Source organism: Amblyomma americanum, chromosome 6 (assembly GCF_052857255.1).
Source record: "Amblyomma americanum isolate KBUSLIRL-KWMA chromosome 6, ASM5285725v1, whole genome shotgun sequence".
Lineage (NCBI taxonomy): Eukaryota > Metazoa > Arthropoda > Arachnida > Ixodida > Ixodidae > Amblyomma > Amblyomma americanum.
Window position 1 is genome coordinate 191,359,942 of NC_135502.1, and position 27,887 is coordinate 191,387,828.

General features: G+C 47.9%; 1 protein-coding gene across 9 annotated transcripts in view; it reads right to left on the bottom strand.

The window, feature by feature from the left end:
* Positions 1-4,296: 4,296 nt before the first annotated feature.
* Positions 4,297-27,887, bottom strand: part of Miga (mitoguardin) — a 148,745-nt gene continuing 125,154 nt past the window's right edge. For 8 of the 9 annotated variants that reach the window (XM_077628257.1, XM_077628255.1, XM_077628261.1 and 5 more), the window contains 4 exons: positions 27,427-27,561; positions 13,630-13,683; positions 7,590-7,706; positions 4,297-5,506 (listed from right to left, as the gene is read on the bottom strand). In XM_077628257.1, the coding sequence (XP_077484383.1) occupies positions 5,342-5,506; positions 7,590-7,706; positions 13,630-13,683; positions 27,427-27,561 (471 nt within the window). In that variant the 3' untranslated portion in view covers positions 4,297-5,341. Of the gene's footprint in view, positions 5,507-7,589; positions 7,707-13,629; positions 13,684-27,426; positions 27,562-27,887 lie in introns of those variants that run through there. The other variant, XM_077628262.1, reaches the window with a different exon arrangement.

A 27,887-nucleotide genomic window follows, 5' to 3' on the forward strand; every position in this document is an offset into this window, starting at 1 on the left:
AAAATGTTCTGGCAAATTATAAACCTTAATAATGCACATTGGTTTGCCCTCAATAAAGATTCAGGAGAGCCATTCAGTGGTACTGAATATGCAAACATCTTTTCAACTGCTTTTTCCTGTTTTCACCAGTGGGCCTGATATGCCCTTACCAGTCTACACATCCGATAACAAAAATTCACCATTAAATTATCCTATCTCACTCACAAGTGTACCCTGTAAATTCATGGAGCTTATCTGCATTGAAATCATGCAGTTCCTTGATGCTAACAAATTTTTGCATCCAGCAGATGGATTTCGCAAGAACTATTCCTGTAACACAGAATTAGCAGTCTTTCTTCAAGATCTGCATGCCAACCTCAACTTGAATATCCAGACTGACGCCATCTTTTTAGGCTGCTAAAGCATTCGACAAAGTTCCCATCGACATTTGTTATTACAGCTTTCTCAGCTGAATTTGCACCCAAACATATGAAAATGGATTGCAGAATTTCTAACGTGTTACTTTCAGTCGCTTTTAACAGCCAGTCATCTCATCCTGGCCCCGTAACTTCAGGCTCGGTCCTAGGACCTCTTCTCTTTCCAATATAAACAAATGACTTGCCAGAACATCTTTCATGGAATATCCATTTATTTGGCAATGACTGCGTTATCTACTGCACAAGAACTCATGGTGGGTGGAACAGCGCAAACAGACGAGAGATGAGAAGAGAGAGACAGACAAGCGCTGACTTGCAACTCGTACTTTTATTGAGAACATACATTTTATACCCAAAAAACACGTGACATATCAGTAACATAGCAATTGCGCTGGCACTTTCAAAGGTTACATCACTACACACTTATCAGCCGCAAGGTACGCTCTCATAAAAAAGCCCCCCCCCCCTTACTTTCAGTTCATGAATTATCTAAAAATGAAACCTGTTTATCAACCAGAAACAAGTCTGGCTAACACACTCTGCTTGTCTTTTTCGAATGAAATATGCCTCTATTATTTCCCTGGTTGTTTTATCTCTGTGGCGAAACAAAATCTTTGTTTTGGTGACCAAGGGGCGGCATTTTTTCTTTTCCTGTTTTCTGCACTCGTGGCAGTGATCTTTCAGATGGGTTACCATGAACTGTAACCAACTCGCCCAACTTTCCATCTTTCTTCTGCACAGTAACTAATATTTCTGACCAAAACTCCCTTCAGGATGATCTTAATGGGTTAAAAAATGGTGCGATGATTGGCTAATGACACTTAACCTAAACAAATGCAAGCTCATTTCGTTTCACTGCAGACATAACCCGTTTTCGTTCCCTTACGGAATCACTACGAATTCAAATACAGTCCATCCGTTCATAGAAATACTTAGGTAGCATTGTAAGTCATGCCCTAACTTAGCATGAACGAGTTACTAATGTTATTTCATCTGCAGACAAAACCCTTGGATTCCTGAAGAGCCATTTACGTCCCGCAACATTATTGGTAAGGCCAAAACTAGAATACACACCCCCGATTTTGGAGCCCCCACCCAGAGTATCTAATTGATGCACTTAAGCTGTCCAAAATCGCACCGCCCGTTTCATTCACTCCCAATATTCATATGACGTGACTGTGCCATCCCTGAAGTCAGAGTCCAACTTAGGAAGTCTTTCTTGCCATCGTTGCATCGCAACCCTGTCTTTTTCATAAATTTTATTACAGCTCACTCGGCCGTGAACCACACATCTGTGCACCTCCGCCGCGCATATCCCATCGCACTGCTCACCCCCTTCAAGTTACTTGTCCACGCGCCTGTACCTTTTCCACCTCCTTCGTTCCACGAGCCACATCAGACTGGAATGGCCTCTCCCACTCTATTGCTGCTACCACCATCATCCTTCAACACCAACATTGAAATTCGTACATGATCGTGACAAAACGTAACAAAGCTTTTGATTACCCTACCCTTTAAGTAACACCCCAAAAGGTGCCTCTAAGGTAAATAAAATGAAATGAAAACAATGTGCCACCGGTGTCTGTGCAGGCAGCTGGACAGAGATTGGATGCATATTGCACTCTCTCGCACAGGGGGAGATAAGGGCCTAGCTCTTTCAACACTGTCTGCACGTGGGTGAAAGATCGAGGGTGCCATGCGAGTCAGTGCGTGATGTTGTCACGTGTGCACAGCAGCAGCCAGCAGCATGCGAAGGAAAGCTGCTAGGCTTATACTCCGTTATATACAAAGCAGGCAACGCTGTGGTAGTAGTGTGTCTGCAAAAGCCATATTAGTACACCACATATCATTCCTCCTCGAAGCCTCTGCGAGTGTTTAGACAAAAACAGAGCGGTACAAAAGGATGCATGTGGTAGCATACAAAATCATGACCGAAGCTCTGAGGTGCTCGTGTTCGGCTCCTCTGGCTATAATTTTCACTGTGTGTGAATATTTTTTGGGTGCAATTTCAGTTGGAGTGATTCGGCAAACCAACCGTGTATTATACCGTCTCGTACAATTTTGCTTCCCAAAGTGTCGGTGAGTCGCACAACAAAAAATGTGGCAAGAGGTAAAGTGAGGTCCAGGAGGTGCCACTCATGGCACTTAACACTTGTGACCGCAGGAAGATCGGTAGTTGTCTTGTAGTCTGGTAATCATTTTTTTTCCTGCCACAGAAAATGATTCATGTTGAAGTGTATGGTATCAAATTGTAGAAGAAGAAATTATCTTTCCAACGGTATTGATTTCAAACAACATATTTATTCATGATAGTAAGAAAAAATTATCAAAGCAAAAAAATTGCAACAAAAACGAGAAAGATCGATAAAAACATCAATGCTGCTTTACACAAAATTTTTTTTTAAAATCAAAATATGCATTTTTAACAAAAGAGCCATATGAAATCAGCCTGCAAATATTAGCTCTGTATCTACAACAGCTGTTCAGGTACACACAGGGAAACATTAGACCTAGTGTCTATCGTGCCACAGTGCGAAGCAGTTTCTCGATGAAGTGCAACAAAGGTTAGCTGCACATTTCGCAGAGAACATTTGTTTTCTGCTCAACTTTCCTTTCATCATAGCACACTTTCTATATCTTTCCATTTTTTGTGGCTGATGCTATTGAACTTGAGGTGCACTCCGAGAGGAAACAACAGGGGCGACTGGGGGATCCGAAGATGTGGCTCATCATATCCCAGCAGCTGGTCGATTAGTTCTAGCCTGAAGGCAAACTGAAGTGCAATCTTCTCGATAATTCTGGGACTTCTGGATGCTGCTGACGATGCTAGTCAAACATTATAAAGCTATTCACTACAGCTATATCGATACAGTGGAAGAACAGTGTCTTCCACCAACGCACTGACTTCATAAGAACATCGTAGGATCCGATGTAGGATCCACATTTTAGTTCTTGATCAGCACTGGCTTCTTCACGGACACTTCTGTCCACGCATTTCCGACTTTCTTTGCTTTGCAAGAACGAATTTGTTCGCTGTGGGCGCGGTAAACATCATATTCACAACTCGCCGGTCTTCCCATTGCAGGTACAAAACATCCTGCTCCTTCAGCCATTGAACGTCCCCTCTTTTCGCCGTCTTTTCCCACTGTGTGTCTTTGGGTTCGCTTGGAAAGCCACGCCAATCTTTCCGCGTTGTCCCACACGCAAGTGTCAGGCGCTCCAGTAAATGAACAAAGAAAGATGTGGAAGTGTAGAAATTGTCCAAAAAGTTATGTAACCCTGATCAAGATAATTTTCGCACAGCCGTGTCACAACATCGAATGCCAAACGTCGCACGCTAGGTTCTTCGCGCTTTCTCGTATAGACGCTGAACTGAACAGTGTACCCTGTTTCCGAATCTGCCAAAACCCATAATTCATAACCCCATTTGATCACTTTATCCCTCATGTACTGTTGAATTCCGGACCGACCTTTTGATTTCACCAGCCTCTCGTCGACGGAGGTTCCGATGCGATTGAAAAAAATAGCGTGGAAGAATCATTGATGTGCTGAAGCAGAAAGGATATGCGGTGAAGCTTGCCATGGGATGCGACGGTCGTCTTCTCTCGATCAGACACACTCAGGAAGGCAAGCAACGTCTTGAACAGTTTCCTTGGCATCACTGTAGGCGGAAGAAAACCCGAGAATAATCTGCGTGTGCTCCAATAACAATGCAAGCGTGGGACTTGCACAATTCTCATGTATACGAGAAGTCCGATGAACTTGAGTATCTCCTCTTGAGTGACTTCCTTCCAAGATCCATCTCTCTCGCTGTACGTGGGCTTGTCGAAAATATGCATTCATGCATACTTATTTGTGCTCTTGCATATCTCCCTGATGATTTTGGCGGTAAAAAACAACAGGAAAAAATCGACGGCTCTTACGAACTGCCGTGCAGCATTCCGGAGCGCGATTCCAAGGTCCACTCCCGCCGGTCTTCGTGGACAAAACTCCACTCTCTGCGCGGCCGCCGGCAAATAGTCCCGTCTGAACGACGTTGACACCCTGCAGATAAGAACTGTGACCTTTAGAACACGCTGGAAATCCTTGTGACGCGTTAACACGGTCCGAGAAGAAAGCAAAACTCACCGGCGGATACCTGCCGGTGTTCTGGGGCGGTTTGCTGCACTTTCGTCGTCCGTACTGAAGTCCGAAGAATCGAAGTCATCTTCCGAGTCTGTGCTGCTACGGTCTTCCGCAAATTCGAGCTCAGATGTGTCGGAATCCATTGAAGATAGCCGTTTCTGTGGAGCGGACGCGCGCGACGTAGATGCCATCTCGGAAACAACGAGCGCTCGTCACCCCAACTGTGCAGGCGCTTTAAAAATCCCCGCGCGGTGGAAAAGAGAAACACAACTCTGAAACTAATAAAATAGTCTCTCTTTAACCCGCTCGATGGCGCTAGCTGTCCATAACGCTCGGAGAGGCGCCAAAATTCAAACAGGTACTATCGACAACATACTGTTGACGGGAATAGGTACGGTCACGAAAGTGTTAAGGTTTTTTGCAATTAAATACGCTTGTGTTCACTTTGGTTGTATTGCGAACTACTTTTTACCGTGGACTTGGCCTGCGCAAGCAGGCGCGCTAGCTTTGTCAGCGTTGCCTATATGTACGAAACGGAGTACAGGTCTGCTGTCTTGGACTGTGCCATGCAGCTTCCACTAGCGCAAGCGAGTGAACAGCCAGCACACAGAAACGAAGGTCGTGTTTGCTATGGGGGTAATCTGTGGGCTTCCATAAAAACGAGCCTCTCTCAAGAAGTACCGCACAGTGTCCTTTGTTGCCGTTCAGGGCCCAGTCATGGGTCGCAATTTATTTAGACGTCCTGAAGCTTGCTTTTCGGCGATGACTAAAGAAGACCAGTCTACGTTGCATCCGCGTCATCAAGGCGGTGCGGGCTCTGGGAGCAGAGCTCCTGCCAGGGCCTGGCAGACGCGGTTGTAGTGAAGCTGGCTGTTACGCAGGATGTCCAGGGCCAGGTCGTCCACACTTGTGTAGCGGCTGCGGCTGGGGTCAAACATGTCGCAGACCAGCGCTTCCACCTCGTCCTGCAGCACAGATGCATCCATGTTATCGCGGTTTTCGCAATAAAGTAGCCCAAATGTTAACTCTATGTTTGCCAATGACAGTGTCGTCCAGATGGGCAGCAACTGCAGTGAAGGGTCAGCTGTTCAACGGCTTTTTCTTTTCACACACACCCTGAGGCCACAATTATGACTGTCTCTTAAACAGCTCTGCCATCTCTGCCAGCTCTGCCACAAAATTCCTCATTTTAAGACATACGCATGTGGGCGTAGAGCGAAAGTGCCCACTTGGGAGCTGAGAAGGCCACGCCTTGTTCACGGCCCCATTTAGGTGTCTTTAATTACTTCTGGTCCATGCGGACAGTTGTCGCAGCTCCCTGTCCGTGCACACCCCGCAAAGAGACACAGAAGCGTGGTGGCTTTGTTGACAGCGGGTGCCAAGAAAGCACTCGTGGCACATACAAAGGGTCGGCAGAAACATACAGAGCTGCCAAGAGTTGTGCGCTGGGCCCTTTCGTTTTGCAGGCATTGTTTACTGCCTCCGGTGTTAACACTTTCGCAATGAGTCAGGAAATCACTAGCTCAGTCAATTAGTGAAAAGTGCACACCATCTTTCCACAGGTGGCACTTACAAAGGGTGATGCGAGAGAGCATCACGTGAAGAGGGAAAGGACTTCTGCATGGAGAGGGTGTCATGAATGTTTTCTTTTTAGCCAAGCCGAGAGTTCGAGGTTGTGCCCAACCTTTACAGACTGTGCCTACGTTGTAATGAAACTTCACTGGTGAGCCTCGGTGGGTCTCGGCCACTTTAATTTCTTTACTAGTGGAACCCTTAAAATGGAATGCAAAATCACTACACCTCAGTCTAGGTATAGGCTCCGTGCTTAGCATTAACTTTCACAGCACCTAGGCTATAACTAACATGTTTAGTCGATAATTCAGGTGCTGTAGAGTTGTGTCTCCGTGTGAGACTGTTTTTCATTTAAGTCACAGTTATTGAATTTGTCTCTGTGACTTCCTTTCTGTAACTTGCAGTTTTCTCTCTCTATATTTCTTCATCTTCATCATCAATTGTCTCCTCTTCATCACCACGTCCTGAGCCCCTCCAAAGAAAGGGAACGAACCGACCTTTAAACTTAAACCATCCCCAGCTCCTGCTTGCGACAGCCCATGAGAGTAGCGATAAGCAGCAAGCACAGTGATGCCAGACCCCACTGCAGTCGGCCTCTCCATTGTGTACCAAGCACTTCAGCGCATCGACTACATCTTACGCATCGCCTCCCCCAGTCCACCCACTTGGTCATTCCATCTGCACTTACATTTCGTGGCAATGTCAACCACTGTGAGGTAGCCCGCCGACTGTGTGACCTGAACTTGAGCGACGTGTACATCATGTTTTTTATCATTATTCTGTTCATCTCAACTGTACTACTTTTCGTGCAAACTCCCCGCGTTGGTGGTGGGTGAGGGTAGCTGTAGGCATTTAGCTGGATAGCCATGCAGTAGAGGCTCTAAATATCACATGAGCCCTCCTCAACATCGGCCTGACCTCCACGACAGCATTCGCAAGTCTCCTCTCGACACATGTCGCTATGCTTGAGGTGCCTAGACTTACCAGGACAACACTGCTAGCAAACCTTAGTTTGTTCAGTCCCAATACTTCTTCTAAACATGCGGTAAGTAGATATCATGTTTCTCTGCCTGAGATTTTATCCCTTTCTTCCCTGTAGAAGCATGGTGCAGCTGCTCCAGCATGCCTGGTTGCAGAATCGAAGGCTCTTTTGTAATTAATGAAGGCTACATATATCGGGGATGGTTACATTCAGTGTACTTCCCTACAGCCTGACTGATGGAGTGAATATGGTCCACAAGTGCCGTGAATAAAAAAACTAAACATATGCCTGCCTAGACGACAGCCTTTCGAGCTTTCAAGTCCAAGCATCTTCCATGGCTAGTTTCAAGATGCTGGCCAGCGCAGGCACAAGCATCCAATCTAGTGCAGAAACTCATTTTGCTGCCAGGGATGAGGAGAATTGGAGCAAACAGTGTTTTAAATCATGGGGCCCACAAGGCTGAACAAGTGGAGGTCTGGCTCGAGTGGGCCTACCTTGAAGAAACTGCACATCTCCTTCAGGTCGACATCACTGCCCAGGAAGCCCCAGGCAAGGACGGGCACAACTTGCTCCATGAGGGCGTAGTAGTGGGCAAAGAAGCCGCCAGAGAACTGCACATCATCAAAGTGCAAACCACAACAGTGTCAGCAGCCATCCAAGTGCTATGTGAAAATCTTTCATGTGCACAGTACATGAGGTGGCATCACTGCCTTCAAATATCAACTTCGGCTTACTGAGCATTGCATTTCGTCGACGCTTTGTTTGATGCTGTCCGAGAACGTTTGGAAGAATATGGCGAAGTCAGGTTTCAGAATTCCACTGGTGTCACAACTGATAAATTTTTGGACCTCCTAGAGTTTTATTTGGATTCTACTGTTATTTGCTTCCGGGAAGAGTTTTACTTACAAAAGGCGGGAATATGTATAGGTTCGTCAGTTGCTCCGGTCCTATGTGAAATCTTTCTGGCGTCATTTGACCGTCGCATTGAAGCCAGCGTGAAGGAAACAGGGATAGCACATATTTGAAGCCAGCGTGAAGGAAACAGGGATAGCACATATTTTCCGATACGTCGACGACTATCTTATCCTTCTTAATGTGCCTACACACTGTGCCGCAGATACACTCATAAATCAAACTCTCACGGCCTTTGGTTCTTTATCCAGGGGCCTAAAATTCATGCATGAACGGGCAGAAAATGATCGACTCCAGTTTCTGGACCTTCAACTTATATTTACAAATGCGCATGTGTGTTGGGCTTATCAGCCGCGCTCAAAAAAACCACTTCTGAATTATGACAGTGCGCACTCCAAGCTGGTCAAGCGTGGCATAGTATCCCTTTGCATGAAATCCGCATTAGAAAAATCATGCGCCCACAATATAGGGGAAAGTTTCCAGTCCCAGATTGACCGCATTTTATCTGCAGGTTACCCAGCTCACCTGGTCACCGGCATGTCTGAAAACCTTTTGAAAAATAAAAAATTCAGACCAAGCTAAACACGACACAGAACAGAAACCTGTGCAGGTAATGCCTTAAATACCTGCACAGTCTCTCGCACAATTTGAAGAAAGTTGCGTCTCGTCACGGGGTTAAGCTGGTTTTTTCGGCTCCCTGCAAACTAGCAAAATTATGTCCGATGGTGACCAAGAAGCTTGTTAAGAAGGTCTGTAATATCAAACTGTATACACCCAATGCACTGCCAATGTTGTGTATGAGATCCCCCTGACGTGCGGCAAAGTGTATGTGGGGCAAACCGGGAAATGTTTTAATAAGCGCGCCCGCAAGCACAACGCCACCCTGAAGAACAGATCTGGAGGTAACCTTCCGTTACACTGTAACAAGTGCAAAAACTGCTACCCCAAGTTTAATGAAACAAAGTTTCTAGCTAAGGCCCCAGACAAGACTGAGAGAGAAGTAATTGAGGCTTTTTTCATTGACCTAAGAAAAGACAAGTGCGTTAGCACGCCATCTATTAACCTTTCTAGGAATGAACTTTTATTTGGATGGTTATATCTAATCCCTCAAACCATTCGCTCCTATGTATTTTAGTTGGTTTTAGAATTTTTAATGTGCCTTTAACTTTTTCTGCCGCCCTTCACACGGTTTTTATCCCCGTCTCCCCTGCATCCTTTGTTTGTCAGAATTTTTTGTTATTCATATTTTCATGTTGTTACGCACGTCTTCTTTTTCATTAACATCTTTCATCCAGATCTGTATTCTCACGTTGTAATGCACTGTTGTTAGCCCATACCTCGGCACGTGTTGATATGTTCACCTTCATAGGTTTTTGATCTCACTGAAAAATGCCCCTTTGCTCTTTCTCGTGTTTGGTGATTAGGTTGATGCTCTCTCATGCAGCTTATCTTTGGATAACAGGTGATATATAAGTTGCGCTTCTTTCCTGTTGTCTCCTTTTTCCTGTGAACTTCATTTTTAGCGCACAGCCTCCAGAAATGAATATGTACCAAGTAGCCCGTCAGAAAGTCTTACTTTAAGACAAACTTGACGGGGCATTTGTTCACATGTACGTGCACATTATGCATGTCCAAGTCTGTGTTACCTGAAACCAATGAATAAAACAATTTTGTAATGAGAGGATAATTGGAAATGGAATATATAGGGCACTATGTATGAAGCAAGCTGAACAGGGAGAGCATAAAACAGTCACATTCTTCTACTTGAAAACAGCATTGGTCTATTCCCTTTTTCACTCTCTCTGTTCTCTAACTTTGCAGATGGGTGTGCATCCCTCTTCTTATCTGGTGCCATCTCGACGCAGCGATAACGTGTAGTGTGATTCTGTACACAGTTAAATATTAGGCTCCCAACTCTTTAAGCTATTACTATTATTATCATTATTGTAAGTAAAAAAATGCCTTTTAGTCACCCGGTGGCACATGACCGGTGCTTGATTCAAAGATCTGGCATCTCTGCATTACACATAGGCAGGTGCCCCGACTTCTCCGCATTGGAAAGAAAGTGTGCCCCTGCAAGACAGCCTTTCCACACAATGGCGCAAAGTTGCGTGGAAGCTATCTTGTTGGGGTGCACTTTCTTGCATGGAAGCGTTTATATGTTTTTCCTTTGCTTGACGGTGCTGTGCAAGCACTCCGCGAGTGCCCTTGCGTAGGGTCACTGGGGTTCGGGGTCGATACAAAAGCTCGTCTTAACCGAATCGAAACAGTTCAGTCTTAAGTGGATTTTTTTTCACATTGAATCTGCTGGGCAGCTGACCCAATGGTCCAAGAAATTGTCTTAACCATGTTCACCTTAATGGGACATGCTATTCACACACCCGTTTGTTGGTACAAAGCAGGCCCTCTTCAGTACTGCCACCATAGCCTGATGAGCACTAAGTGGCTCAGTAAGAGCCAGCCACACTGACTTGTGACCGTCTCCATGGAAAAAAATTGGCCCTGAAAAGAGGGAGGAGCACTCTCAGCCAACTAATGGCTGCTGCCAGAGGACCAACAGTAGGAATATCACGCATTGTGCAGATATGACTAGCTTCCTTGCAAGAGCTGCAAGGAAGGAAGAAGAAAAACATCTTCTTTTTTCACATACAAAGATACCTTTCCACCATAAGGTTTGTATGCCACAACAAGTAAGGGAGGCTTATTTTATCAAAGAAAAAGAAGAGGTGATAATTGCACCAGCCAGCCTCACTTGCAGAATGCCAAGTTCCATATCTTCACAACACGCGAAATTCAATGTCAGTGTCGTTGACTTGCTTGCAGTTTGCGCAGGTGTGTGGTTCATTGGGTTTTTGCTGTCCTTCAGTTTGTCCCAACAAAATAAGCTGTGAGTCCTTTGTTCTTTACGTGGAGAGTCCCTGTTGAAGCACAGTAACGTTCTTTCAATCATGAACACAGTGCAGTCTAGTAGGAAAGAACTGCGGTAGGTTGTGAACACTGCTGATGGTGGTGGTGGTGAGTTCCTTTCACACTCTTAGTGAGCCAACGAGAGTCCATCACCAACCACTGCATGGTAGGGTGGAGGTCTGTCCTCGCAGTTGTGCTGTGAAATATGCTGCCACGCCACTCACAGCGGTGTCTTCCTAGTACACACCATGTGTTTCGGGCAAGCGATTTTGAAATATAGGCTATTTGGGCCAAAGACTATGGCTTTTGCGGTATTACCAGTGCTGGCGGACGCCAGAAAACCGGTGATAATCTTCTTGGGCATTAGGCTCGTTGAATAATTTTCAATAATTATCTTTCATCTATTGCAGTTAGGCACCTAGTTGCAACTAGTGATTTGTACCTGGCCATTAGTAACAGCCATATCAGTTTCTAGAATTTTGACTACGCAATTATCCTCAGCACTGTGGTTCAACAAAATATGGCTACTTGGTGCCAAAGCCAAAATGCATCCGCTTTCGAAAAGCATGCAGGCAAAGCAACCTTTCCAGTGCATGTAACTAGTTAAAAAAATCAAATTTTGTTGAGCCACAGTGCCAAGGGTAATAGCGTTTTCTAAATTCTAAAAACAGCTATGGGTATTACTAACGACTGGCTCCAAATCTCGAATTGCAACTAGGTGCCTAACTCAAACAGTTAAAAGGGGTTAGGTAACCAGCTTACTACTTACAACGATTCACCAGTTTTCTGGTGTCCACTAACACTGGTAATACTAAGCTGAAAAAGGTATATTTTTACCTAAAGAAATCTATTTTTGAGAATTCCCCGAAACATCTGGTAGAAAACAATACAGAACAATCTCAGCTAGTTCTTTCTGAAGAATGAGCAACACAACCAGCAGAAATGCTTCATTTGCTGCCTCAGTAAAGGCTCAGCGCCACCGTCGAGAGGACGCCAAAGCAGACAGAGCTGCGCTAAAATTTCGTATTGGGGAGTATAAGTATCCTTGGAACTTTTTTCCCTCTCGTGATGGTATTCTGTTCAGGACCCTGTTCAAAGATGCAGTCTTACCAGTCCTGCCAAAGTATGAAATGGCGAAGAAAAGTGTTCCACCTTTTCTCTGCATAACCCAGTGTAAAACTATGTGTTAGCTGACACTTTTGGTGCTTTACTACCATGCGCCAAACAGACACCCCTGAAAATGAAAAAAGGTGGAAGGGTCATAAGACGAATATTCCTGAGTGGCTTCACCAAGGATAAGCAAAGCTGGAATACGCATTGACACTGCACTGCCCCTCATCAACCAAAGGTATTGATTCTGAAAACAGCCTTCTACCTTTTTTTCTCCCACTAGAAGGCTCAGAGCAGCCCTCCACCCAAGACCACCTTTGTGGTTTGTGTTGTGTGCCTGACAACCGGCACTAGGAATGGAAAAGGTTAGTTGTGAATTATGCGCCCGCACTTGTGCAAGTCTATGCCACCACGAGTCGCCAGAGATGGCAGCCAAGCATTTCAGCTTGCCATGGCCGCTTCTGGAGCATGTGCAGATTTGCGGGCCTACATCTGGACACAGCCGGACCTCTCTCTATGCCCAGCAAGAAGTGACTACAACAATATTGCCAGTCCTGGATGAAATTTGAACCATTCATGCTGAACAGCATGCTTCCGATAAAGGATGGCTACTTCTCCACAGGTTAAAAATCTTGCTGGCACGTGTATTACACCCTATAACAACAACTTGCAAAAGAGACGCACAAAGACCAATTTAATCTTTTATGCAATTCAGGACACAGGCTGACTCTGAGCAAAGTGATTTCATTCTGATCTGTGCAACTCAATGTTGCAGTTAGCCCCGTGGTCATTGAAAATGCTAAAAAAGAATTGGACACTTCTGACCGATAAAGAAAACAACCACTGACTGCTTGCCATCTAAGGACAAACAGTGAGCTCTGCCAGTAGCCCCAAAGCTAAGAGCTAGTGAGGCCTCCGCAAAATGCTTGCGGCGAAGTGATTTCATTCTGATCTGTGCAACTCAATGTTGCAGTTAGCCCCGTGGTCATTGAAAATGCTAAAAAAGAATTGGACACTTCTGACCGATAAAGAAAACAACCACTGACTGCTTGCCATCTAAGGACAAACAGTGAGCTCTGCCAGTAGCCCCAAAGCTAAGAGCTAGTGAGGCCTCCGCAAAATGCTTGCGGCCTGGCTCCCTTACTGCTCATGCAAAGCGAGGAGCACGGCTTGTGATGCAAGGCAGCCAGCCTCTCGCCTACCCTGATTCATTCACTTAGGCGCTATCGGAGCTAACTACTGTACCACCATTTGAATTACTGCCATACTTCTAGTGGGATTAGCAGTAACTGAGCTTCAAAGCACAAGGCCTCCATCGTGGCTAGATCTCGCGATGCCCACTGCCACTAGTATGGGCGGACTGAGGTCTTGCTTTTAGGTAAAACACATGCCAATCTACTGCCATGTTTATTACGTCTACATATCAAAACTACGAGTCCGGTATATCCGGGATTCACTGTATTCGGAATACCAGACATATCTGAACAAGTGGAGTGTTTGTTTACCATAGTTTGCCTTTTGGGTGTGAGGAAGTGACCATTTATTGGGTGCTTGACAAACACAGCTAACACTGCAGCACAATGAGAGAGGACGTCGTGTACTCACAGGCAGCAGCCTTTTCTTGGCCTTGAAGAGCGACCAGATGGCAGCAGACAGGGCCTGCACAGGCAACAGCACTGCTGAGGACAAAACGAGACACAGGTACACAGACACACAAAGCTGCAGAGTTCCTACTGGATTTCACCATGCCCAACAACTGCACAAGGAAAACCACAATCGCAAATGCCTCGAAGGAACTATCACGCGTACACCGACACCAGAGCTGGTTGAAAGCCCGTGAAAGCGATAACGAACATATGCTGACACACTTGCTGCCCCATTCCAGATGAACAGAAGACTTCCATTACTGCCCTGTCACTCCTGTGCTTTGCTTCTGAAAGGGGCTGCAGTTGCATATTTTGCTTGAAGAACAAAAACAGTGCGCTAACAGGGACAGGCACTGACTAGCAACTGAAGGTTTATTGAAAAGGAACGAATAAAATATACTCTCATTTTATGTGCTTCCGGATGAGGCTTGCAAGCATCAGTAGAGTGGAGAGCTGGGCGAGTCGGTACATGATTGCAGAAAGAACACCAGCGCAAAAGACTGAGACACAGAACGGGTACACAGGACGACGCTGGACTATCGACTGCATTTATTTCGCAAACGATCACATTTACACCCGCTCAGTATCAAACCACACTTGCGCACACATGGCACATTTACAAGAAAAGGTAGATTGCAGCATCACTGACAACCATCAGGACCACAATCTTTGTGCAACACGTTACGTTAAGGAGTTCAAAAATCTAACTTCTTCATTCAATAGACTAACCGTCGTGTCACTTACACATTGATCTGATTGTTTAACGATAAGGTATGCCTCTAGAATTTCACGTTGACTCTTAGTTTTACCGCGTCCAAAAATTAAAGCCTTCTTGAAGACCTGGGTGCATTTGTGCTTGCTGCAATGTTTAGGCAAATTCACTCGTCATCAACGGAAGAAAGGAAAGACAGAAAAAAGTGTGAAGTTATGCCTTACTTGCACGCACTTTCACACAACATAAAGAAGATCGCGAGTAGGCACGGTGTCGATGTAGTCTTCTCAGCTCCGCGAAAACTGGCCAGTTTGTGCAGAAGAATTGACGATAGAAAGAGTAAGATTTCACAGTGCACGGACAATCATGAATTCAAATACGTCACGTGTGCCACCCAGATAGTGTACTGCATACCTTTATCCTGCGGGAATATGTACATTGGGCAGACTGGCCGCTGTCTTAACACCCGGCTCAGAGAACATGAAAGGTCGCTTTCCACATTGCAGGAAGCACAAATGCACTCCGCTCTTCAAGAAGGCTTCAATTTTTGGACGCGGTAAAACTAAGAGTCAACGTGAAATTTCCTGAAGCAAGTGACATCAACAAGTGGAAAATTCCAGCAAGCCGAAACGTCATCTTCCGGCGGTGAGCACGTAAAGCCTTCCCTGCAGCCGATGGTCTTCAGTGGGAGCGGCAGCACCGCAGCGACCATGTTGCCTGAGCATGCTTGGCTTGCTTTGCTGGTCCTGCCGCTAATCATCAACTGCACGACATCAAGCAATGAACTTCCAGCCCTGGTGTCAATAACTTTTCCTGAAGCAAGTGACGTCAACAAGTGGAAAATTCCGTCAACCGAAACGTCATCTTCCGGCGGCGAGCATATAAAGCCTTCCCTGCAGCCGATGGTCTTCAGTGGGAGCGGCAGCACCGCAGCGACCATGTTGCCTGAGCATGCTTGGCTTCCTTTGCAGCTCCTGCCGCTGATCATCAACTGCACGATATCAAGCAATGAACTTCCAGCCCTGGTGTCAATAACTTTTCCTGAAGCAAGTGACGTCAACAAGTGGAAAATTCCGTCAAACGAAACGTCATCTTCCGGCGGCGAGCATATAAAGCCTTCCCTGCAGCCGATGGTCTTCAGTGGGAGCGGCAGCAGCGCAGCGACCATGTTGCCTGAGCATGCTTGGCTTGCTTTGTAGCTCCTGCCGCTAATCATCAACTGCACGATATCAAGCAATGAACTTCCAGCCCTGGTGTCAATAACTTTTCCTGAAGCAAGTGACGTCAACAAGTGGAAAATTCCGTCAAACGAAATGTCATCTTCCGGCGGCGAGCATATAAAGCCTTCCCTGCAGCCGATGGTCTTCAGTGGGAGCGGCAGCACTGCAGTGACCATGTTGCCTGAGCATGCTGGCTTCCTTTGCAGCTCCTGCCGCTGATCATCAACTGCACGATATCAAGCAATGAACTTCCAGCCCTGGTGTCAATAACTTTTCCTGAAGCAAGTGACGTCAACAAGTGGAAAATTCCGTCAAACGAAACGTCATCTTCCGGCGGCGAGCATATAAAGCCTTCCCTGCAGCCGATGGTCTTCAGTGGGAGCGGCAGCACCGCAGCGACCATGTTGCCTGAGCATGCTGGCTTCCTTTGCAGCTCCTGCCGCTGATCATCAACTGCACGATATCAAGCAATGAACTTCCAGCCCTGGTGTCAATAACTTTTCCTGAAGCAAGTGACGTCAACAAGTGGAAAATTCCGTCAAACGAAACGTCATCTTCCGGCGGCGAGCATATAAAGCCTTCCCTGCAGCCGATGGTCTTCAGTGGGAGCGGCAGCACCGCAGCGACCATGTTGCCTGAGCATGCTTGGCTTCCTTTGCAGCTCCTGCCGCTGATCATCAACTGCACGATATTAAGCAATGAACTTCCAGCCCTGGTGTCAATAACTTTTCCTGAAGCAAGTGACGTCAACAAGTGGAAAATTCCGTCAAACGAAACGTCATCTTCCGGCGGCGAGCATATAAAGCCTTCCCTGCAGCCGATGGTCTTCAGTGGGAGCGGCAGCACCGCAGCGACCATGTTGCCTGAGCATGCTGGCTTCCTTTGCAGCTCCTGCCGCTAATCATCAACTGCGTGATATCAAGCAATGAACTTCCAGTCCTGGCTTCAACAACTTTTCCTGAACCAAGTGACGTCAACAAGTGGAAAATTCCATCAAACGAAACGTCATCTTCCGACGGCGAGCATGTAAAGCCTTCCCTGCAGCCGATGGTCTTCAGTGGGAGCGGCAGCAGCGCAGCGACCATGTTGCCCGAGCATGCTTGGCTTCCTTTGCAGCTCCTGCCGCTGATCATCAACTGCACGATATCAAGCAATGAACTTCCAGCCGTGGTGTCAACAACTTTTCCTGAAGCAAGTGACGTCAACAAGTGGAAAATTCCGTCAAACGAAACGTCATCTTCCGGCGGCGAGCATATAAAGCCTTCCCTGCAGCCGATGGTCTTCAGTGGGAGCGGCAGCACCGCAGCGACCATGTTGCCTGAGCATGCTTGGCTTCCTTTGCAGCTCCTGCCGCTGATCATCAACTGCACGATATTAAGCAATGAACTTCCAGCCCTGGTGTCAATAACTTTTCCTGAAGCAAGCGACGTCAACAAGTGGAAAATTCCGTCAAACGAAACGCCATCTTCCGGCGGCGAGCATATAAAGCCTTCCCTGCAGCCGATGGTCTTCAGTGGGAGCGGCAGCACCGCAGCGATCATGTTGCCTGAGCATGCTGGCTTCCTTTGCAGCTCCTGCCGCTGATCATCAACTGCACGATATCAAGCAATGAACTTCCAGTCCTGGCTTCAACAACTTTTCCTGAAGCAAGTGACATCAACAAGTGATAAATTCCGGCAAACGAAACATCATCTTCCGGCGGCGAGCATATAAAGCCTTCCCTGCAGCCGATGGTCTTCAGTGGGAGCGGCAGCAGCGCAGCGACCATGTTGCCTGAGCATGCTGGCTTCCTTTGCAGCTCCTGCCGCTGATCATCAACTGCACGATATTAAGCAATGAACTTCCAGCCCTGGTGTCAATAACTTTTCCTGAAGCAAGTGACGTCAACAAGTGGAAAATTCCGTCAAACGAAACGTCATCTTCCGGCGGCGAGCATATAAAGCCTTCCCTGCAGCCGATGGTCTTCAGTGGGAGCGGCAGCACCGCAGCGACCATGTTGCCTGAGCATGCTGGCTTCCTTTGCAGCTCCTGCCGCTAATCATCAACTGCGTGATATCAAGCAATGAACTTCCAGTCCTGGTGTCAATAACTTTTCCTGAAGCAAGTGACGTCAACAAGTGGAAAATTCCGTCAAACGAAACGTCATCTTCCGGCGGCGAGCATATAAAGCCTTCCCTGCAGCCGATGGTCTTCAGTGGGAGCGGCAGCAGCGCAGCGACCATGTTGCCTGAGCATGCTTGGCTTCCTTTGCAGCTCCTGCCGCTGATCATCAACTGCACGATATCAAGCAATGAACTTCCAGCCGTGGTGTCAACAACTTTTCCTGAAGCAAGTGACGTCAACAAGTGGAAAATTCCGTCAAACGAAACGTCATCTTCCGGCGGCGAGCATATAAAGCCTTCCCTGCAGCCGATGGTCTTCAGTGGGAGCGGCAGCACCGCAGCGACCATGTTGCCTGAGCATGCTTGGCTTCCTTTGCAGCTCCTGCCGCTGATCATCAACTGCACGATATTAAGCAATGAACTTCCAGCCCTGGTGTCAATAACTTTTCCTGAAGCAAGTGACGTCAACAAGTGGAAAATTCCGTCAAACGAAACGCCATCTTCCGGCGGCGAGCATATAAAGCCTTCCCTGCAGCCGATGGTCTTCAGTGGGAGCGGCAGCACCGCAGCGATCATGTTGCCTGAGCATGCTGGCTTCCTTTGCAGCTCCTGCCGCTGATCATCAACTGCACGATATCAAGCAATGAACTTCCAGCCCTGGTGTCAATAACTTTTCCTGAAGCAAGTGACGTCAACAAGTGGAAAATTCCGTCAAACGAAACGTCATCTTCCGGCGGCGAGCATATAAAGCCTTCCCTGCAGCCGATGGTCTTCAGTGGGAGCGGCAGCACCGCAGCGATCATGTTGCCTGAGCATGCTGGCTTCCTTTGCAGCTCCTGCCGCTGATCATCAACTGCACGATATTAAGCAATGAACTTCCAGCCCTGGTGTCAATAACTTTTCCTGAAGCAAGTGACGTCAACAAGTGGAAAATTCCGTCAAACGAAACGTCATCTTCCGGCGGCGAGCATATAAAGCCTTCCCTGCAGCCGATGGTCTTCAGTGGGAGCGGCAGCAGCGCAGCGACCATGTTGCCTGAGCATGCTTGGCTTGCTTTGTTGGGAATATCGTCCAAGGATGGGAAAACCACTGTTAAATTATAAATCGCATCATTCCAAAGCAGTTAAAACAGGAATTGTGGTCTCATCTCTTTTGTCCTCATTATCAAAATCTTGTATCCATGGCAACCAACAGCTTCAACGAACAAATTAAAAGGTTGAAGGAAGCTGGATACCCGGATGGTGTTGTTATTGGGCTGTAACAAGGTAGCCAAAAAGCTTAGGAATCCATCTTTGGTCCCTAGTCCGGGAAAAGAGAAGGAAAGGAAAAAGTTTGCCATCCTCCCATACGTACACCGCATGTCACATAATCTTAAAAATGTGGCAAAAAGGTATGGCGTAGGGGTGGTTTTTTCAGCACCCAAGAAACTTAAAAGGGTTTGTGCTGTTTTGGAAAGAAAGGCTGAGCAACGAAAAGAATCTGAAACAACTTGTGGGGTTAAGCACGAAACAATGTATGTGCCATGCGCAGAAGAGGTTGTGTACAAAATCCCAATGTCATGCGGACAAATATATATCGGGCAGACGGGGCGTTGCATCAATACACGTTTGAAAGAGCATGCAAATAATCTTGAAGCTAACAAATCTAATCATCTAGTTGACCATGTTCGAGACTGCCAATTTTGTTTTCCTTCATTGCCTTACTGTGATATCCTCTACAAACACCCGTCCCGATTAACACGTGAGATTATGGAAGCATATCACATGAAGAAAAAAACAAGGTTATGTGTCAGTAAGCCATCTATTTCATTATATGACAGTGAGGTTGCATTCCTCGATGCCATGTAGAAACTTGGGTTTTGTCTATGTAATAGCTGATAAGTTGGCCACTTTTTCTATAAAATGTACTGCTTTCCTTAAATAAATTTCAGTTGTGAGTCAGTGCTTGTCCTGTATTTTCTTCCACTCTGTCCGCGTCGTTGCGCTGTTTGCCACGAATATATACCACCAACTCACCCGTTTGGCTATTGTGTTGCTTTGTAGCTCCTGGCGCTAATCATCAACTGCACGATATCAAGCAATGAACTTCCAGCCCTGGTGTCAATAACTTTTCCTGAAGCAAGTGACGTCAACAAGTGGAAAATTCCGTCAAACGAAACGTCATCTTCCGGCGGCGAGCATACAAAGCCTTCCCTGCAGCCGATGGTCTTCAGTGGGAGCGGCAGCACCGCAGCGACCATGTTGCCTGAGCATGCTTGGCTTGCTTTGTAGCTCCTGCCGCTAATCATCAACTGCACGATATCAAGCAATGAACTTCCAGCCCTGGTGTCAATAACTTTTCCTGAAGCAAGTGACGTCAACAAGTGGAAAATTCCGTCAAACGAAACGTCATCTTCCGGCGGCGAGCATACAAAGCCTTCCCTGCAGCCGATGGTCTTCAGTGGGAGCGGCAGCACCGCAGCGACCATGTTGCCTGAGCATGCTTGGCTTCCTTTGCAGCTCCTGCCGCTGATCATCAACTGCACGATATCAAGCAATGAACTTCCAGCCCTGGTGTCAATAACTTTTCCTGAAGCAAGTGACGTCAACAAGTGGAAAATTCCGTCAAACGAAACGTCATCTTCCGGCGGCGAGCATACAAAGCCTTCCCTGCAGCCGATGGTCTTCAGTGGGAGCGGCAGCACCGCAGCGACCATGTTGCCTGAGCATGCTTGGCTTCCTTTGCAGCTCCTGCCGCTGATCATCAACTGCACGATATCAAGCAATGAACTTCCAGCCCTGGTGTCAATAACTTTTCCTGAAGCAAGTGACGTCAACAAGTGAAAAATTCCGTCAAACGAAACGTCATCTTCCGGCGGCGAGCATACAAAGCCTTCCCTGCAGCCGATGGTCTTCAGTGGGAGCGGCAGCACCGCAGCGACCATGTTGCCTGAGCATGCTTGGCTTGCTTTGTAGCTCCTGCCGCTAATCATCAACTGCACGATATCAAGCAATGAACTTCCAGCCCTGGTGTCAATAACTTTTCCTGAAGCAAGTGACGTCAACAAGTGGAAAATTCCGTCAAACGAAACGTCATCTTCCGGCGGCGAGCATACAAAGCCTTCCCTGCAGCCGATGGTCTTCAGTGGGAGCGGCAGCACCGCAGCGACCATGTTGCCTGAGCATGCTTGGCTTCCTTTGCAGCTCCTGCCGCTGATCATCAACTGCACGATATCAAGCAATGAACTTCCAGCCCTGGTGTCAATAACTTTTCCTGAAGCAAGTGACGTCAACAAGTGGAAAATTCCGTCAAACGAAACGTCATCTTCCGGCGGCGAGCATATAAAGCCTTCCCTGCAGCCGATGGTCTTCAGTGGGAGCGGCAGCACCGCAGCGACCATGTTGCCTGAGCATGCTTGGCTTCCTTTGCAGCTCCTGCCGCTGATCATCAACTGCACGATATTAAGCAATGAACTTCCAGCCCTGGTGTCAATAACTTTTCCTGAAGCAAGTTACGTCAACAAGTGGAAAATTCCGTCAAACGAAACGTCATCTTCCGGCGGCGAGCATATAAAGCCTTCCCTGCAGCCGATGGTCTTCAGTGGGAGCGGCAGCACCGCAGCGACCATGTTGCCTGAGCATGCTGGCTTCCTTTGCAGCTCCTGCCGCTAATCATCAACTGCGTGATATCAAGCAATGAACTTCCAGTCCTGGCTTCAACAACTTTTCCTGAACCAAGTGACGTCAACAAGTGGAAAATTCCATCAAACGAAACGTCATCTTCCGACGGCGAGCATGTAAAGCCTTCCCTGCAGCCGATGGTCTTCAGTGGGAGCGGCAGCAGCGCAGCGACCATGTTGCCTGAGCATGCTTGGCTTCCTTTGCAGCTCCTGCCGCTGATCATCAACTGCACGATATCAAGCAATGAACTTCCAGCCGTGGTGTCAACAACTTTTCCTGAAGCAAGTGACGTCAACAAGTGGAAAATTCCGTCAAACGAAACGTCATCTTCCGGCGGCGAGCATATAAAGCCTTCCCTGCAGCCGATGGTCTTCAGTGGGAGCGGCAGCACCGCAGCGACCATGTTGCCTGAGCATGCTTGGCTTCCTTTGCAGCTCCTGCCGCTGATCATCAACTGCACGATATTAAGCAATGAACTTCCAGCCCTGGTGTCAATAACTTTTCCTGAAGCAAGTGACGTCAACAAGTGGAAAATTCCGTCAAACGAACCGCCATCTTCCGGCGGCGAGCATATAAAGCCTTCCCTGCAGCCGATGGTCTTCAGTGGGAGCGGCAGCACCGCAGCGATCATGTTGCCTGAGCATGCTGGCTTCCTTTGCAGCTCCTGCCGCTGATCATCAACTGCACGATATCAAGCAATGAACTTCCAGTCCTGGCTTCAACAACTTTTCCTGAAGCAAGTGACATCAACAAGTGAAAAATTCCGGCAAACGAAACATCATCTTCCGGCGGCGAGCATATAAAGCCTTCCCTGCAGCCGATGGTCTTCAGTGGGAGCGGCAGCAGCGCAGCGACCATGTTGCCTGAGCATGCTGGCTTCCTTTGCAGCTCCTGCCGCTAATCATCAACTGCACGATATCAAGCAATGAACTTCCAGCCCTGGTGTCAATAACTTTTCCTGAAGCAAGTGACGTCAACAAGTGGAAAATTCCGTCAAACGAAACGTCATCTTCCGGCGGCGAGCATACAAAGCCTTCCCTGCAGCCGATGGTCTTCAGTGGGAGCGGCAGCACCGCAGCGACCATGTTGCCTGAGCATGCTTGGCTTGCTTTGTAGCTCCTGCCGCTAATCATCAACTGCACGATATCAAGCAATGAACTTCCAGCCCTGGTGTCAATAACTTTTCCTGAAGCAAGTGACGTCAACAAGTGGAAAATTCCGTCAAACGAAACGTCATCTTCCGGCGGCGAGCATACAAAGCCTTCCCTGCAGCCGATGGTCTTCAGTGGGAGCGGCAGCACCGCAGCGACCATGTTGCCTGAGCATGCTTGGCTTCCTTTGCAGCTCCTGCCGCTGATCATCAACTGCACGATATCAAGCAATGAACTTCCAGCCCTGGTGTCAATAACTTTTCCTGAAGCAAGTGACGTCAACAAGTGGAAAATTCCGTCAAACGAAACGTCATCTTCCGGCGGCGAGCATACAAAGCCTTCCCTGCAGCCGATGGTCTTCAGTGGGAGCGGCAGCACCGCAGCGACCATGTTGCCTGAGCATGCTTGGCTTCCTTTGCAGCTCCTGCCGCTGATCATCAACTGCACGATATCAAGCAATGAACTTCCAGCCCTGGTGTCAATAACTTTTCCTGAAGCAAGTGACGTCAACAAGTGGAAAATTCCGTCAAACGAAACGTCATCTTCCGGCGGCGAGCATACAAAGCCTTCCCTGCAGCCGATGGTCTTCAGTGGGAGCGGCAGCACCGCAGCGACCATGTTGCCTGAGCATGCTTGGCTTGCTTTGTAGCTCCTGCCGCTAATCATCAACTGCACGATATCAAGCAATGAACTTCCAGCCCTGGTGTCAATAACTTTTCCTGAAGCAAGTGACGTCAACAAGTGGAAAATTCCGTCAAACGAAACGTCATCTTCCGGCGGCGAGCATACAAAGCCTTCCCTGCAGCCGATGGTCTTCAGTGGGAGCGGCAGCACCGCAGCGACCATGTTGCCTGAGCATGCTTGGCTTCCTTTGCAGCTCCTGCCGCTGATCATCAACTGCACGATATCAAGCAATGAACTTCCAGCCCTGGTGTCAATAACTTTTCCTGAAGCAAGTGACGTCAACAAGTGGAAAATTCCGTCAAACGAAACGTCATCTTCCGGCGGCGAGCATATAAAGCCTTCCCTGCAGCCGATGGTCTTCAGTGGGAGCGGCAGCACCGCAGCGACCATGTTGCCTGAGCATGCTTGGCTTCCTTTGCAGCTCCTGCCGCTGATCATCAACTGCACGATATTAAGCAATGAACTTCCAGCCCTGGTGTCAATAACTTTTCCTGAAGCAAGTTACGTCAACAAGTGGAAAATTCCGTCAAACGAAACGTCATCTTCCGGCGGCGAGCATATAAAGCCTTCCCTGCAGCCGATGGTCTTCAGTGGGAGCGGCAGCACCGCAGCGACCATGTTGCCTGAGCATGCTGGCTTCCTTTGCAGCTCCTGCCGCTAATCATCAACTGCGTGATATCAAGCAATGAACTTCCAGTCCTGGCTTCAACAACTTTTCCTGAACCAAGTGACGTCAACAAGTGGAAAATTCCATCAAACGAAACGTCATCTTCCGATGGCGAGCATGTAAAGCCTTCCCTGCAGCCGATGGTCTTCAGTGGGAGCGGCAGCAGCGCAGCGACCATGTTGCCTGAGCATGCTTGGCTTCCTTTGCAGCTCCTGCCGCTGATCATCAACTGCACGATATCAAGCAATGAACTTCCAGCCGTGGTGTCAACAACTTTTCCTGAAGCAAGTGACGTCAACAAGTGGAAAATTCCGTCAAACGAAACGTCATCTTCCGGCGGCGAGCATATAAAGCCTTCCCTGCAGCCGATGGTCTTCAGTGGGAGCGGCAGCACCGCAGCGACCATGTTGCCTGAGCATGCTTGGCTTCCTTTGCAGCTCCTGCCGCTGATCATCAACTGCACGATATTAAGCAATGAACTTCCAGCCCTGGTGTCAATAACTTTTCCTGAAGCAAGTGACGTCAACAAGTGGAAAATTCCGTCAAACGAACCGCCATCTTCCGGCGGCGAGCATATAAAGCCTTCCCTGCAGCCGATGGTCTTCAGTGGGAGCGGCAGCACCGCAGCGATCATGTTGCCTGAGCATGCTGGCTTCCTTTGCAGCTCCTGCCGCTGATCATCAACTGCACGATATCAAGCAATGAACTTCCAGTCCTGGCTTCAACAACTTTTCCTGAAGCAAGTGACATCAACAAGTGAAAAATTCCGGCAAACGAAACATCATCTTCCGGCGGCGAGCATATAAAGCCTTCCCTGCAGCCGATGGTCTTCAGTGGGAGCGGCAGCAGCGCAGCGACCATGTTGCCTGAGCATGCTGGCTTCCTTTGCAGCTCCTGCCGCTGATCATCAACTGCACGATATCAAGCAATGAACTTCCAGCCCTGGTGTCAATAACTTTTCCTGAAGCAAGTGACGTCAACAAGTGGAAAATTCCGTCAAACGAAACGTCATCTTCCGGCGGCGAGCATACAAAGCCTTCCCTGCAGCCGATGGTCTTCAGTGGGAGCGGCAGCACCGCAGCGACCATGTTGCCTGAGCATGCTTGGCTTGCTTTGTAGCTCCTGCCGCTAATCATCAACTGCACGATATCAAGCAATGAACTTCCAGCCCTGGTGTCAATAACTTTTCCTGAAGCAAGTGACGTCAACAAGTGGAAAATTCCGTCAAACGAAACGTCATCTTCCGGCGGCGAGCATACAAAGCCTTCCCTGCAGCCGATGGTCTTCAGTGGGAGCGGCAGCACCGCAGCGACCATGTTGCCTGAGCATGCTTGGCTTCCTTTGCAGCTCCTGCCGCTGATCATCAACTGCACGATATCAAGCAATGAACTTCCAGCCCTGGTGTCAATAACTTTTCCTGAAGCAAGTGACGTCAACAAGTGGAAAATTCCGTCAAACGAAACGTCATCTTCCGGCGGCGAGCATACAAAGCCTTCCCTGCAGCCGATGGTCTTCAGTGGGAGCGGCAGCACCGCAGCGACCATGTTGCCTGAGCATGCTTGGCTTCCTTTGCAGCTCCTGCCGCTGATCATCAACTGCACGATATCAAGCAATGAACTTCCAGCCCTGGTGTCAATAACTTTTCCTGAAGCAAGTGACGTCAACAAGTGGAAAATTCCGTCAAACGAAACGTCATCTTCCGGCGGCGAGCATACAAAGCCTTCCCTGCAGCCGATGGTCTTCAGTGGGAGCGGCAGCACCGCAGCGACCATGTTGCCTGAGCATGCTTGGCTTGCTTTGTAGCTCCTGCCGCTAATCATCAACTGCACGATATCAAGCAATGAACTTCCAGCCCTGGTGTCAATAACTTTTCCTGAAGCAAGTGACGTCAACAAGTGGAAAATTCCGTCAAACGAAACGTCATCTTCCGGCGGCGAGCATACAAAGCCTTCCCTGCAGCCGATGGTCTTCAGTGGGAGCGGCAGCACCGCAGCGACCATGTTGCCTGAGCATGCTTGGCTTCCTTTGCAGCTCCTGCCGCTGATCATCAACTGCACGATATCAAGCAATGAACTTCCAGCCCTGGTGTCAATAACTTTTCCTGAAGCAAGTGACGTCAACAAGTGGAAAATTCCGTCAAACGAAACGTCATCTTCCGGCGGCGAGCATATAAAGCCTTCCCTGCAGCCGATGGTCTTCAGTGGGAGCGGCAGCACCGCAGCGACCATGTTGCCTGAGCATGCTTGGCTTCCTTTGCAGCTCCTGCCGCTGATCATCAACTGCACGATATTAAGCAATGAACTTCCAGCCCTGGTGTCAACAACTTTTTCTGAAGCAAGTGTTATCAACAAGTGGAAAATTCCGGCAATTGAAACGTCATCTTCCGGCTGCGAGCATAAAGTGTTTTCGAACCATACCGCCATCGTCTCCAGACATAAACACAAGACCTCGAGGCCCATTTCCAAGGCCCGCAATACACAAAGCGCAAATGACGCATGTATCAGTGGCCCGTCAATAATCTTGTTGCCACAGGAACGTGCTTATCTTAACCAGTGACCATGAATAATTCTTCCCAAGTGTGTGGCGTGTGGCCTTCCTTTTTTCTTGTTATTGCTTTCGTTATCTTCCTCGCCAGGTCTCCTTTATGTAACTTGAAAAAAAAAAAAAAACTCATAAAAGACAAGGGTCAAGAGAAGGAGTGTTCACGTCACAACGACCGGACTATCACCTGAGATTTATTACACATAACATAGTTCCATCAAGGACAGCAGAGCATGCGCAACCGCCGCATCACAAATCACAAGATACACAAGATATCACGTCTACTGTGACCGGCCTAAAAAAGCGAATTCTTTCTCGAGTAAGCGCACCGAGGTTGTGCTGATGCTATCATGGCCTGACAAACTGATATGGTATGCTTTTAAGATTTCTCACTCTTGCTTTCCCTTGCCTCTACCAAGAATCATTACATCGCTGAACAGTGGATAACACCCACATTCATTGCAATGGCGAGGCAAGTTGGCACCGTCATTAGACCCCAGGGAGGACTGGTGCTCACGCAGCCGGCCATTAATACACCGACCTGTTTGGCCTATGTATACTCTCTCGCATGTAAGGGGGAACTTGTACGCGACCTGTGCGACACAAGCTTTGAAACGGTTCTCGTGACTTGTGATGCGGCTGTTGTGCATGCTCTGCTGGCCTTGCTGGGACTATGTTATTTCTAATAAATCTCAGTTGATAATCCAGCCGTTGTAGCGTGAACACTCCTTCTCTTGTCCCTTGTCTTTTGTGACTGGTTTTTTTCAAGTTACAATGTACCAAATGGCCCGCATTTCAACCTTTCTCTCTTATGTGCTACTTCAGTTTTCACAATAAATTATTTTGGTTGCCAGTCAGCGCAGGTGTCTGTCTCGTCCCATCTCCAAAAAGCGCTGTTATTTCTTTTCCGTCAACATGTATGGACACTACTCCGGCTTTGAGCATTTGGCTCTTCAGCCAGGAGCTGCCCCCCCCCCCCTCCCGGATGAATGCAGTGGGGGATGAAAGAAGAGCACCCACCGTTTCCTTGAAGCCTGCAGTGAGCCAACGGTTCTGGATAACAGCCACCACCGGCTGTGGTGGGCTGCTCAAATCCTCAAAGGCATCCAGGAGGACGTAGTCAATCACCACGTCATAGACTGTGGCGCAGACAACCTGCAATGCGTCAGACAGAATGGTAGCTCTTGCATCAGCACGTAGCAACCACATTCCCAGATCAACAGCCAGCATTCAACACAACCCACGTTGTTGTAGCAGTTAGCCAACAGTGCACACCAAGGCTCACAACAAATGTGTTCTCATTATCTTTGTTCCCTTCCCTAGTGCATACAACTGTACACTCACTGCTTTAGACAAAATTATATAACTAGGAAAAAGACTACTGTGTTTTCTACTTTAACTTTTGTTCACTTCTGTGTCTTTTCGTAAACCCTACCCCTTGAAATTCCCTAGACCTTGAGGTCACCAATAAAAAAAAAAGG